Raw genomic sequence first — 14655 nt, 5'->3', positions numbered from 1 at the left:
ACATGGACATAGCTCGATAATTGGTATGTACTCTTTATTTCAAGGTTGGAAGTTCAATACTCGTATCCCCACTTTGTTGTACTGAACAAAAGATGGAATGTTATAATTTCAACTCCCACTACAAAAAAAAATAAATAAATATGAAAGATAACGTTTAATTGGTAATTTATTGAGAATAAGAATCATAGAGTAAAACAACAAATCCTGTTTCAAAAAAGTAAAATAATATTAATAAAGAAGGAAAGTTTAGCCTAGAAATTTAAAGCCCAAAAAACTAGCAAATCAGAGCCGTTGATTTGAATTGATGAACATGAAGATTGGAGTTTGAGAATAAACCCCAAAACGATCCCCACAGAAAAGAATATTCCAACCAACGATTCCATTCCCCACAGACTCCACTCCCTGCTCTATAAAAATCCCCCAAACACTGCGAGAGAGAGAGAAAATCAAGAACTTGTAGAGAGAGAAAATCCGAATCCCAAATTCCCCACTACACCCACATAAGGAAAGCAGGAGTAAGATCGAAGAATGGGAGAGATGATTGTGAACAGCCAGTACCAGATCCTCCAGGAGATCGGCAGAGGACGATTCGGAATCATCACTCGCTGTTTTTGCCCCGTTTCCAACAACTTCTACGCCTGCAAGACCATCAACAAGAACGATTTGATCGACGAAACCGATCGAGAATGTCTCCAGAACGAGCCCAAAATCATGGCGCTTCTCCCTCCCCACCCCAATATTCTGCAATTGGTTGATGTTCTTGAGAGTGACGATTTCCTCTGCCTCATTTCCGAGCTCTGCGACTCCGTCTCGCTCTACGATCGGATCCTCAGCCGGCCGTTCTCCGAATCCGAAGCCGCCGTCGTCATCAAGCAGCTCCTCGGAGCGATCAGCCACTGCCATTCCCACGGCGTCGTTCATCGGGATGTTAAGCCGGACAACGTGCTGTTCGATTTCAGGAACAATTTGAAACTCATCGATTTCGGATCGGCCGAGTGGTGCGCCAAGGACGGATTTATGTTCGGCGTCGTCGGAACGCCGTATTATGTGGCGCCGGAGGTTTTGCGAGGATCCGAGTACGGTCAGAAGGTGGACGTGTGGAGCGCCGGCGTGATTCTGTACACGATGTTGGCCGGATTCCCTCCGTTCTACGGCGATTCGGCGGTGGAGGTCTTCGAGGCCGTTCTTCGAGGGAATCTCAGATTTCCGAGTAGGGTTTTCAGGTCGGTTTCTTCGGCCGCTAAAGATCTGATGAGAAAGATGATTTGTCGAGATGCTTCTAGAAGATTCTCGGCAGAACAAGCACTCAGTAAGTACATCCAATCAATTTGGTTTCTCTCTGATCTGATTCTTTTGTGATCTCTGAACTGTTAATTTTCGTTTCTGATTCCATACTATTCTGCTTCGTTTGTTTTCAAATCTTGAGTTATCAGAAGAATCCCAATGTAAATTCACAGCCGATTTGGGAAATTGGACTTGATTTCTGAGATTTGGGCTGTTTTTCTTTCGTAATTACTTGTTTGGCTTCTGAGAAAATTATGAAATTAGCATAGAAAGTCTTCTCTAAACAGGTGAAATTTGGTTGTTTCTGTTCAGGACATCCATGGATTTTGAGTGGAGGAGAAGAAACAGCTTCAGTGGAGTAAACCTTTTAGACTCAAAACAAAAACAAAAACAGAACCAAAAAAAAAAAACAGAGAGAAAAAAAGAAAAAAAAAATGAGGATGCAGTTTAAAAGCATCATCCAGAAACCAGTTTTGCATTCCAGACTCGGTACATACTCCCCTGCTTCCCACCTTGTGAATAAGAGACCTCAACCTTCAGCTTCGGACTCCATTAATGGCTGCTCCACAGCTCAGTTTTCTAATTCCACCCAAGTTCTAGAGAGAGATAACAGTTGAGAACTGTGCTGTCGATATCTTCTTTCTTTTTTTGGTTTCTTAAATGCTTTGGAAGAATTTGAGGCTTTTTTTTCCTTTGTTAGGTTGAAGTGGAATCAGGGAATCCTTTTTTTTCCCTCCCAAAAATTTTCTTTTTGTTGTATAAAGTGTTTGGGAAGTGAGAAAATCCCAGAAAAAAGAAAAAGAAAATAGAAAAAGGAGAGAGAAGAAAGAGAGAGAGGAAGAAGAGAAATGGTATTCTAATTACTAGTTTTTTTTTTCTTTTTTTCAATTTCAAGTTTGTAATGTGATGTGACGTGAATGCAAAATGCTGGCAATATAAAGTGAATGTTTGTGTAAAATTTGCTTCTGGAATCTGACTCAAAATCTTTCTTTTCATATGTCTTTGACTTTTCTTCTTTTTTTTTTCTCCAAATACTTATGACCTATTAAAGGACTTATCAGTTATTCAGATCATGCCAATCACTATTAAAAAACTAAAAGAGAGAGAATAGATTTCTTCAATTTTTCTAAATTATAAATAACTATCAATTTTTCCTGCCTCCTAAAACCATAATAGATGTCTTTAACTAAAGTTTGGTTTTTTAGGATTAAATGAACTATTTATTTTTTATTGGAAAATGTTGTATTTAATATAGGTTAAATTACAAATTTAGTTTGAGTTAGATTACAAATTTCGTCCAAAAATTTTTAAGGTTGTGTAAATTTAGTTTGTACTTAAAATTTTTTTAATAATTTCTTGAACTTTTAATTCGTTGTCTAATTTGCAACGGTTAATTTGTCTAATACTTATATTGTCACCCAAATAGTTATTTAGACTGGCACCCAAATGATGTAATAATAACGTTGTATGATGGTTTTAAGCATAGTTCTTAAATAATATAGTAACAAAAATGTTAAAAGTAACAAAATTAGTTTTAAGCATAGTTCTTAAATAATATAGTAACAAAAATGTTAAAAGTAACAAAATTAATTATAGAAGTGTACCTTGTGAAAATTTTAAGGTTTAATAGCTTAATTGAAACTTTTCAATCTATAAGGACGAAATAGTACAACCACATAAATTTAATAGGCATATCCGAAAAGTAAGACCTCGTAGTTTAATCCTAAAAGTTTTAGGTTATAGATAATAAAAATAGGGCAAATTGCAAAAACCATTCTTAAAGTATGATATTTGTTACAATTTCACCCCTGAACTTTCAATTCTAAAATTTAACCCCTCAAACTTTCACAAATGAAGGTTCTTCGAATTAGCTATCTAAGAAGGGGAATAGGAGTGGAGTCATACTTGAGCTGAAAAGCTTGGAGTTTTGCTTCCACCTCATCAATTGGAGGTGGATTACTCATCGATTTGGCTCTAGAGATTGATTTTAGTGTCTTTGTATTCTTCATCTTCTTCCTTGTACTCATTGGAATATGAAAGTTCAACATCCTCGCAGCTAAGTACCCATTTCAATTGGACAAATTGAAGTAGATTCCATTTTTAAAAATTTCGAGGATTTCATTTTTACAATCGAAAAATTACTAGGGACAATTTTCTCATTTGTGAAAGTTTAAGGATTTAATTTTTATTTGTGAATGTTTAAGGGTCTAATTTTTTTCATTTGTGAAAGTTTGAGGATTTAATTTTTAAAATGGATAGTTCAGGGGTGCAATGGTAACAACGGGTGGCTTTTGCACTTTGCCCCTAACTATATTATAATATAAATGGTTTTTTAAGAGAGATATTTTCTTTTTTTTTTCCTTTTTTTTTCTCAAGCTTGTAATGTAACGTGACGTGGAATGCAAATTTTGGGAATATAAGTGACGTTTATTTAGTGAAATTTAGCCAATGGAATCTGACTGGGAATCTTTTTCCCATTATATCTTTTTGGCTTCTTCTTTTTTTCTTTTTTTTAAATGATTTTGATACTGGTCATGTCCACTTTAAATTTTTTAATTTTATTTAACAATAGGAAAAAATAAAGTAATTATTCAATAATTAAAATGTCTATGAAATTACAATTTGATTTAATTTTATATTAAATATCGTTTATGTAGTTGAATTTTTTTTTTGTCATAATTTATTCTCCTGACATGCTACTACTGTCATACTTTATCTTGTTATTATAAATCTTATTTATTTCAATTTACATTTTTGCAATGATAAAACTTATCAAATTCAATTTATATTACGAGAACCAATAATTCTCTCTAAAATTAAAAGGGTTTTGAGTTAGGATAAATATCCACTAATACAATTTTTAAACCAAGAAATTAAACTCAAAAAAACAATTTATTTATATTATTAGAAGGAAAACCGAAAATTTAATCTAATTTTATATAATGAGGGTAAATATTAAAATATTTGGAAAAAATTGAAATACATAGTTTTAAAAATTAAATAATATCTTCTAATATTTTAAAAGTAAAGGGTATAATGTCTCTCACCAGAAAAAAAAGTAAAGGGTATGATAGGAGCTTTAAAAAAATAATAATAAATAAATGACAATATATCATCTCTTGTTCATATTTTCTTATGGTAAATTGTAAAAAAGAAAAGGGCATTTTTCGTTATTAAAATTTACGTAAACATTCAGAAGTATTTTTTTAAAAAGTAAATATATCAAAGAATTCTTTAGTAAATACAATTTTGTTTTAAAAAAAAATATTGAAACTGAGATTTAAATTTTTTAAGCTTATGAAATCTTGAGAGAATTCAGATTCTTACAAGTATATATCTTTTTTTAATGGTTCCCATACATAGTATATGCTTTGATATGTCCGATTTCTTATTTACTTTTTCTTCAAATTGAAAAGAAAAGAAGAAGAAGAAGGAGAATATGGCATAAAAGCATATCCATTTACTTAATAGCATTCAACAATTTTAAAAACAAGGTTATAAACTAATGATTCCTCTCCTTTTTTTTCACTAAAATACTTTTGAAAATCTATTCAAATTCTAAAAACAAAAATAAAATCTAGAAAATAACTTTTTCTTGTTTTTATAATTTAGGAGAATTTTAAGTATGTTTTTAAAAGAAAGTGAAAATAAAGAAATTTGTCAGTAAACCACTTTATTTTAAAGAAAATAAATAAAATGGTTGTCAAGCAATAATCCTCTAGTTATTTTTTTTTCACGTAAAGAAATAAATAGAGTATTATAATTTATATTTTTCATGGAACGTAATAAGTATTTTTGAAAAAATATATATATCAAGAATTATTTAGTAATTACATTTTTATTTTAAACAAATTTTTCATGAAATTTTTTTTAGAATCTATGGTTGAAATGAAATATCGAGACTTTAGAAATTCTAATAAGTATATATATATATATGTACATATACATACCATTTCTTATCGTTTTTTCTTCAAATGAATGAAAAAAATAAGAAAAAAGGAAGAATATGGGACAAAAGCATATCCATTTACTAGTAGCATTCAACAAGTACTCCAAAAAAAAAAGCATTCAACAAAATTGTTCTAAAAAAAGTTAATTATATATGAATTTTTTTTTTTTTACAAAAATACTTTTGTAAATTTACTCAAATTTTGAAAATCAAAAATTAAATTTGGAAAATGATTTTTTAATTTTGTAATTTAGGAGAATTCTAAGTGTGTTTTAAAAAGAAACAGATAAAGGAATTTGTCGGTAAACATTTTTACTTTTAAGAAAATGAATAAAATGGTTGTCAGCAATAATCCTCCACTTATTTATTTTTTTCATGGAAAGAAATAAATAAGAATATTATAATTTAGAACTCGAAAGTTTGACTTCTTTTATTGAAAGTGGTAGTTGAAATTTTTGGTTCAAACTCGAAATTAATTAGACTTTGAAGTAAGAGAGTTGACAAATAAAATGAAATATATATATTTTCATTTCAAAGTGATTTTTCTTAGAATGTTATATAAGAATATGGATAAAATTTAAATTGATGTATAAATTCGTTCTCTTCAGCCACTTTAACTATGCTTCTATGCTTAGATTTTTTAATTACAAAATGTTAAACAATTTAAATAGAAATAAAACATAGTAAAATATGAGCAGCATGGTGGTCCATATAAATCAATTCCAATAATTTAAAAAAGAAAAAATATATATATATATATATATATTACATTTTAGGGAAATTACTGATTATAATTGGTAAGCTTTTGTAAGGGATACTTCACTTTCAGTTCAAAAATTTTAAGTTGTAAATGAAATGAAATACTATTTTTCATTTCTAATTTTTAAAATATTTTATTAAGAATATAGAGAGGAAAATTTGAATCCAACCATAAGGCTAGTTTAGATCTTTTCATTTCAGATATTAAACAACATAGTACATTAAAAATAAAATAATATAATAAATTATAAATTTAGTGTTAGAAGTTTCATGTGTCTAATATAAGTTCTTAAACTTTAAATTTTAGGTTTAACAGATCCTTAAATTTTAAAAAGTGTCAAATAGGTCTCTAGACTTTTATTTTTACGTCTAGAACCTAAATTTTCAATTCTGTGTCTAGTTTTTAATCTATTTAAATTTTTTCAAAATTTACAAATTAAACCTATGAGATACAAATTTGAAAGTTTGGGATTCTATAATTCAATATTATTGCCTCTGATCTGTTAATTGAAAAAAAAATGTTAAATAGGTTAATTAATGATCTATTAGACACAACATTGAAAATTGAAAACTTAGGAACTTATTAAAACTATATATAAAAAACAAAATTGGAAGTTTAGGAACTTATTAAAATTATATATATATATATATATATATATTGGTAAAGTTTTTTCTCCATATAATTCAATCTCAACGATAAAAAAAAATATATATGAAAAATGAAATATAATCTATCAACTCAAAGGATGAACACAACCAACTTAAGCATAATTCAACTTATCGAGACACCTATTTTTAACTAATAGATGGTGAGTTCAAATTTTCACTATGATAATTATTTTGTTTTTTATTTTTTATTTTTGAAAATTAAGCTCTGGTAAACCTTACTTTCATCGGTATATTTCTTTATTTTACATCTACGTACATACTAAAAATCTAAGTTAAAATTTGAAGTAGGAAGAAAAAAATAATTTTCAAAAACTTATTTTTAGCTTTAAAATTTGGAAGAGTTCAAATCTTGGCGATGGTGATCGCCGACGAAAAGGTGGTGACTGCTTACCACCTTTTCTTAAGGTCTGTGCTAGAACAGCCTTCCATCCCAGGGAGGTGGGTCTGAACTGGCGTCCTTTTAGGTTTTCATCTTTGGTGAAAGGTGATAAGGTCTAGTGGGTCGGATTCTCTTCCATTTGGAAGATGTTTGCAATCCATTTTTTGTTTACATTCGTCTGGCTGTTGAGTTTCTTTTTTTTTTCTATCTGAATATTCTGGAGCTAAGACCTTTCCAATTCTCCCTCAATTTCTTCCAGAAGCGGATGATTATTCATTTGCTTCTGATCACATTCCGCTAATAGCCTGTTGAGCTCTTCCTTTTGATCTGCTCACTCGTTCAGATGAGCAGGGGAGGTTGTTCCTAAATTGCTTTTATTCAGCTGAAGACGCATATGATTAAGGCAGAGTCTTGACTTCTATGTGGTATTCATTCTCGTTCGACTCTTAGAATCACATCCAACCATTGTTGGAACAGGATCAAGATAGTGCCAGTCAAGAAATTAATAAATTAATATGACCGGTGAAGAACAACAATTATTATTAGTTATCCAACCCGCGAAACTTTTATGCCTAACCTATTCTTACCGCTTTGCTTTAATTGTTATAGCTTGGAAGCTCTAAGATGTGGATATAATAATTCCCTTTCAACTATGTTTTTTAACTTTTATGAACTTTTTTCGAAACAACAATCATTTTAGATAATTTAGATGGACAGTCTGTCTACCTATATTATCCATTGAATGTCCTTGAAACCATCGAATTGAACTTTAGAATTAGGGTTCCAACTGCAAAAAATAAAAAATATATTCCATCAAATATTTGTCCTGTTTTGAGTAAAGTTAAGGATAAGCCCACAAAATTGTATTATGTACATAGGATTTTGGAGGTTCTTCCCTTTGGTTTGGACTTTGGACTTTTTTTTAGTATATAGTAATTATTGGATACTTCCCCACCTTCCAAAAAGCTTTGAAATTTATTTGTTTGCATAATTCAAATATCCAATATTCTTCTACCTTTTAAATATTTTATTCTAGTCTCTGAATATTACAGACATTTATTTTAGTCCCTTATTTCTCATTAACTATTTAACATAAATTCTAAATATGTGTTTTAAGATTCAACATTTTACATTATATGTGATAATTATTTGAAATATTTATTTATGTAGATATCTACTTATCAAGTAAATGAAAAAAAATACTAACGGAAAGAGGCTGGAAGAGATATTTATGTAAAATTTAGAAGTTAAAATAACATTTTGAAGATTTATGAATCAAACTAAAATAAATATAAAATTTCATACACTGAAATAGGATATGATAATATACATCCCTTATTGGTTGGTGGTTTATTTTAAGAATCATGCTTTTTATTTATTTATTTATTAATTTATTTGCATTACCAGCTATTTAATTGAGAGCATTAGGCAGGCTTGTGGTTGATGAGGTCATGGTTTGGTACAATAATTCAACTTATAATAGTTATATATCAATTCAAAAATTAGGTATTATCATAGGTTGTCATTTTTTATATGCTTATGTGGACTTTGTTTGAATGCCCATACATAAAAAAATTTAAAGAAAGAAAATAAAAACTTTTCCATTATTTATTAGAATATTTTGGAATATTTTAATATTTAGATTTCTTTTTTCTCTAATATTATTATTGTAGGAGAAGTTTGCAAGTCATATGGCCATGATCCAACCCACCCATGTGATTAGGTAATAGCTTTATTTTTAACCATATATATTCCATTTATATACCAAAATTTAATTTTTTTAAAAACAAAATTTATTTGATTACTCATTGGGGGGCTTGATTATTCCCATTGACGTTGATTGGGGTTTTTGTTTGGATACTCAACCGTCAATCAATGAATTATTTAAGTGATTCTAGAGTGTTTTTATAGAAAAGTTAATAAAAAAAACAAATCATTGTTACTTGTTCTTTTATTATGGCAAAGTAAATACGGTGCCTTTTGGCTTTATTCGTAGTGAATTCGTATGAATTACTCAAATTACTTCGTGAACTTCATGTTTCTTTAAAGTAACTTATTGCTTCTTAATCTAACCTGTCATAAATGTGTATCGAGATTGATTGTCCCTTGCCGTAGGATAAAAGTTACCGATGGATTTATCAAATTATTGGCCAATTTATTTAGCTTTATAGTTAGTGAGGGGGAGAATTAGGATCATTTAGTTCCATTTGTTAGGTTTGGGTAAATGCTAAACTAATATTTAAGTACTATTGTTATATTTGTTACCCCTAATTTTGTGTGTGTATGTATCGGTAGTTTCCTCAATAAACAAGGTCATTTTTGTCCTTTTATTTTTAAAATATAAGCTCGATCTCTTTCATCCTAAATACACTTCAATGATGTGTTATAGCCAACATGAATTTAGTTTGGCGATTAAAATATTTTGCTCCCTTCTTAAAAATCAAAAGTTCAATCACTGACCCCCTTATTTATTGTACTGAAAATATAGATCTTAAATTTCTCTAAAAGGTACAAGAAGTAGAATTAAAAAAAATATTTTGCTCATTTCCCGTTGAAGGGGTTTTTGGGTTAAGGATAGAAATTTTTTGAAACTTGTTACGAGAATATGACATTTTTTTGAAAAAGTAATAATACTAAATAATTTTATCTATTATTATTAAAATAATAATAATAACAACAAATAACATTATCTTTTAAAATAAACGATTCTTTAGCTCAATAGTGGGTGGGATGAAAGTTTGAATCTCTAATATTTTAATAGATGATATATGTCTTAACTAATTGAGTTTAGGTTAGGTTGGAGAGAAACGTATTCAATCAAAAACTATATTTATTTACAAGGTTTAAATCTTCATTTATGATGTTAAAGTGAACATAGCTCAGGGGGTGAGTTTGATCTATCACCCTACATGTTGTACTAAAACAAAAATATATATATATATATCTTCCACTGTGAGTTCCTTTATTTTAGTATATTAAAAATGCTATCAAGATCCTAAGTTAATTTTTTAAAACTCAAAGGTGTATTTTATTTATTGAGAAAGAATTTCTAAACACACATGGGGCTTTGTGTTTTGTTTTTGAGATTTTATGCTATTACGAATATTTCTACATTAGATTTACATGTAAAATAAACTACAATTAAATTATATAATATCTCCATTTATTTTTAATATTTTGAAGGAATTACATTATTAATAATATTTATTATCATAAATATATAATTGTAAAGCAACATTTTTTTTACCGTCAACATACCCGTAATATTTTTCTTCTTAAAAAAAATATAATATGACATGGGATAAATAAATTTCACCCAAGATAACATAAATTATATAATTGTCCTTTTGAAAAACTATTAAAGTTGAAAATGAAACTTATATTAAATTAATAATGAATTAATTTGTTCGACAAAATAACATATAAAAAAATTAAATTAATTCAAATAAATTTATTATATTAGATGAATTTATAAATTATATAAATATTTGTGAGGGCATTTTTGAAACATTCTATAAATTTAACACATTCGTAAGTGTGATTATCCAAATATTCTAGGATATCCTTAAAAATATACCTATGAAACAAAAGTGGTTATCTGAAGATTTCGGACATCTAAAATTCTGGACATCTGAAATTTCGGACATCTCTAAATATCGATCATCTACATTCTCCAAACGGCACCTAAAGATTTATAGCGTACAAAGATAAACCTTTTAATATATAATGTGCCCACTAATGTTTACTGGAGAAGTAGTTTTTACATTTGTACAAGAAAAAATATCTTTCTATAAAATCTTCCAAAGATCCATTACTTTTCTAGTAAATTTCAAATTTCACAATATTTTATACAAAAACTTCATTCCACATTTTTTTACGGTAAAAAGAAATGATCGAAAGAATTCAATTTATTTAGCTCTTCCGCTTTAAAAAGTTTTGTAATAAATTTCTGAACTTGTAAAGTTATATCTAAGGTTCGAAATGTCGATGTCGATAAAAATGTCGATGTCTCGATTTTATAAATATGTTGATGGATATGTCGATATCGATGGATATTTGAAGAAAAATCACGGAAATTGTGGATATTGATGAAAATTTTATGAATTGGTAAATAAGACTTTAATTATAGTTTAATTAGCTTGTAATTGATTTTTTTTAACCATAAATTTAAATATATAAGTCTTGTAGAAATGTAAATGTTGATCAAAATGTCAAAACAAATAGTGAAAATTGATTAAAAAAACTATTTAACCAATTAAAGTTCAACAGTAGCTTAATTATATTTGGGTAAATTGCAATTACACCCCTAATAAAAATTAAACCGTCAAACTTATTCATCTAAAAAATTAGATATTTTCTACCCTAAAATTTTCAATTATGAAAAAAAACAACGAACAACAAACTTCAAAATCTTAAAATACTTGAAAACATAAGGGCTGTTGGGTTGGAAATCTCAATACACGTTTGACAGGATTTTGAATATTCTTTTTTTAAAACTGTCTTCAGATACCTGTGATCCAAACAGTAGAAATTCTAAAAATGATTTTTTATATTTTCAGTGTTTTCAGATTCATAATTTGAAAATTTTAAGATGCAGAATTGCACAAAAAATGGTAAAAACTTCGATAAATATATAATTCATATTATAAACTCATTTTATGTTTGTTAAAATTAAAACAGGTAAAATATAAGGTATTCTAAATTATATAATCTTGTAAAATAATAATTATAAAAAATTTATTAAAAAAATATAAATAAATAAATTAATATAAATTTTAGATTAAAATAAAATTTAATTGGTAACTATTTCTAGTTTACCAATATATTACTAAACACACATGAAACAATTGTTCAAATTAAGATTCAATTATCAAATCTGTTACCAAATACATATCTGAAAACAGTGAAAACAAAAAATACAATCCTGACTTTCATTAAATCCTTTGTTTTCAAATTTCTATTTTTTGATCACCAACCAAACATACGTTCTACTATTTGAATTATAATTATAGAGTTTAAAATTAATTTTTAAAAATAAATATCTCAAAGAGATATTCACCTTGTAATGATCGTACATGTTCTCTTTCTCCTTAAATTTCAAATTTTATAGTATATCCTCTGGGAAGGGACAGTGGGTGAAAATCCCCTATTCCCAATAAATAATAAGATTTATTATTATTATTATTTTCTCGTTTTCAAAGCAATGAGAGGCTTTTTCAATGTTTTTGGGGAAGGAATCTATAGACTATAAATGTACTACTGCTTATCTTCCTGCAACTGTTTCTGCCTTTCCATGTGAAACTTATTTTAAATAATAATATATCTTTTTCTTAATTTTTTCTTTTCAAGTTTGACTAAGTTTTCCAAATATTCTAAAGCACGTGTTTTGATTCTTGATGTTTGAGTAATTTTTTTAATTTCATTGAAAAATTTCATTAAAATTTTATGGTTGTTACCGAAGGTTAAAATTAAATTGTAAAATGTTAAAAAGAGTTCGTATGCCTTTAAGTTTTCAATATTGTATCTAATAAACTTATGAACTTTAAAAATAAACTAACAAAAGTTCAAGAACCTACCGTGGAGATTTTATCAGACACAACTTTGGAAAGTTTTTTAACTTTATCAAAACTAAATTTTGTTCTTATTGTCAATATTTTATTAATCAATTAACAATAACTTAAATTCATTTTTAATTCCAAAACGTGTAACTTCAAATATTTATCTAGTTTACATTTGTAGATTGAATAAATAAATAAAAGATGAGTCGATATTAGATTTTATTAAACAAATCTAAACAAAATATGTGTATTGAAAAAGTAATTTTAAATTTTTTACAAAAGGGCAAAAAATAAGAAAAAAGGAAAACCTTATCTTTATATAAAAATTTCAAAACATCCATATTTTATAATAAAACTCTAAAATCACAATTTTCTTTCAAAATTCACAATATTTTATAAAACAAATTAAATTTAAATACGAGTACTTTCCAGCTTTGTTTATATTAGTCTTTATATTTTTAAAATATTCATTTTCATTAATATACTCTATTTTTATTAAAATTAGTCTAAGTACTTTAGAAGCATTTGTTGCCGTCCATGTACGGTTAAAAACAAATTATTTTGATCCATATTTGTAAAATTTGAACTATTTTTTTATACCCAACAAAAATCTTTTAATACAAATTACGGCTAGTTTCAAAAGATTTATTAAAATGGAGTGGATGATATTAAAATAATTCTGATAAAAAGGTCAAAATAAACTGTTTTAAACGTATAGGAGTCACAAGTTTTAAAGTACAAAAATTAAAATAGTACGGTAAAAAATAAAGATTATCATTGAACTTTCAAAGTTTACTCTATGTAATTTTGTACTTTGAACATTTAAACCTCAAGTTTCAGTGCTTCATACTTGAGTACCGTCTACTTTAAAACCTCGTTAATGAAATTATTACTCAACCTAGATAATGAAGACTGCTTATAGAGCTTTATCATGGAGTTGAGTTTGATAGGTCGGTAATCCACTCTCTCTCCTTAAATTTCAAATTTTGATTCTATGTCCTACGAGGGCGGGACAGTTGGTGAAAAGCCCCTATTCCCAATAAGTTATAAAAAGTGTATATATATATATTCCTTTTTTCTCATTTTCAATGTTTTGGAATAAGGAATCTTTAACAATAAATAAGCACAGACAGCAAAGTTGGTGGACCAAACAGCTTACTGCTTATCTTCGTGCAAGTGTTTCTTCCTTTTCATGTGAAACTTTAAATGTTACATATCTTTATCTTTGGTATAAATACTCCGTTTGTTTTAGGTTTTATATTTTCAAAACGTATTGTACTTTATAATTTTTTTAGTACAACATGTACGGATGGAGATTGAATTTACAATCTCTTGATTGGAGATAAATATCAATTACTGTTGAACTGTGCTCGCTTTGACGTTTAATGATATCTTAAAAAAGAATGGTACATATATTCTCATAATATTTTGCAAACAATATTACAACTACATGCGATTTTGCTAGAAAATATAATAAAGATTAAATTATAAGTTTAGTCCTTAATTTTTAAAATGTGTGTTAGAAGTCGTTAAACTGGAGAGTTTTAATAAGTCTCTAAACTTTTAATTTTGTGTCTAATAGTGCTCTGGAATTTGAGATTTCTTAATAGATCACGAGCCTTTAATTTTGTGTTTAAATAGGTCCTTGTCATATTTAATAATTTAAAAATTAATGAATCTATTATTTAAAATTTATTTTTATTTTTATTTTAATAGAACCTTATAAGTTTATGAATTTTAAAAAATGTTGATTAGGTTATACTCTATTAAATATAACATTGAAAGTTGAAGGATGTATTATAAACAAAATTGAAAGTCCAAGAATTTATTAGACATGTTTTAAAATTGAAAGACCCTATTAGGCACCTTTTTTTTTAGGTTTAGATATGACTATTAAATAATATATATGCAGCCTAAAATTATCATAAAAAACTATATTTTCATTTTATAAATAAAATTGTGTATTCAACACATAATTAGTAGCGAATGGATTGTTTTAACACTTCTTTTTAGTACAAGATGTAAAGATGGTGATTCCAACTCACAATTTTTTTTCC

The 14655-nt window shown here is 27.4% G+C and overlaps 1 protein-coding gene across 1 annotated transcript; it reads left to right on the top strand.

Annotated features, from left to right (window-relative positions):
• The first annotated feature begins 419 nt into the window (after nt 1-419).
• On the top strand, nt 420-2242 carry LOC111022920 (phosphoenolpyruvate carboxylase kinase 1). The gene is made up of 2 exons (XM_088126106.1): nt 420-1309; nt 1597-2242. The coding sequence occupies exons 1-2, from the start codon at nt 529-531 to the stop codon at nt 1644-1646; spliced, it is 831 nt and encodes a 276-aa protein (XP_087982232.1). The 5' UTR covers nt 420-528; the 3' UTR covers nt 1647-2242.
• The last annotated feature ends 12413 nt before the right edge of the window (nt 2243-14655 follow it).

This window comes from Momordica charantia (assembly GCF_013281855.1).
Source record: "Momordica charantia cultivar OHB3-1 chromosome 6 unlocalized genomic scaffold, Mcharantia_2.0 BLBB01000006.1, whole genome shotgun sequence".
Classification (NCBI taxonomy): domain Eukaryota; kingdom Viridiplantae; phylum Streptophyta; class Magnoliopsida; order Cucurbitales; family Cucurbitaceae; genus Momordica; species Momordica charantia.
Note: the sequence above shows the minus strand (reverse complement) of the source record. Positions and strands in the feature narration are given on the sequence as shown.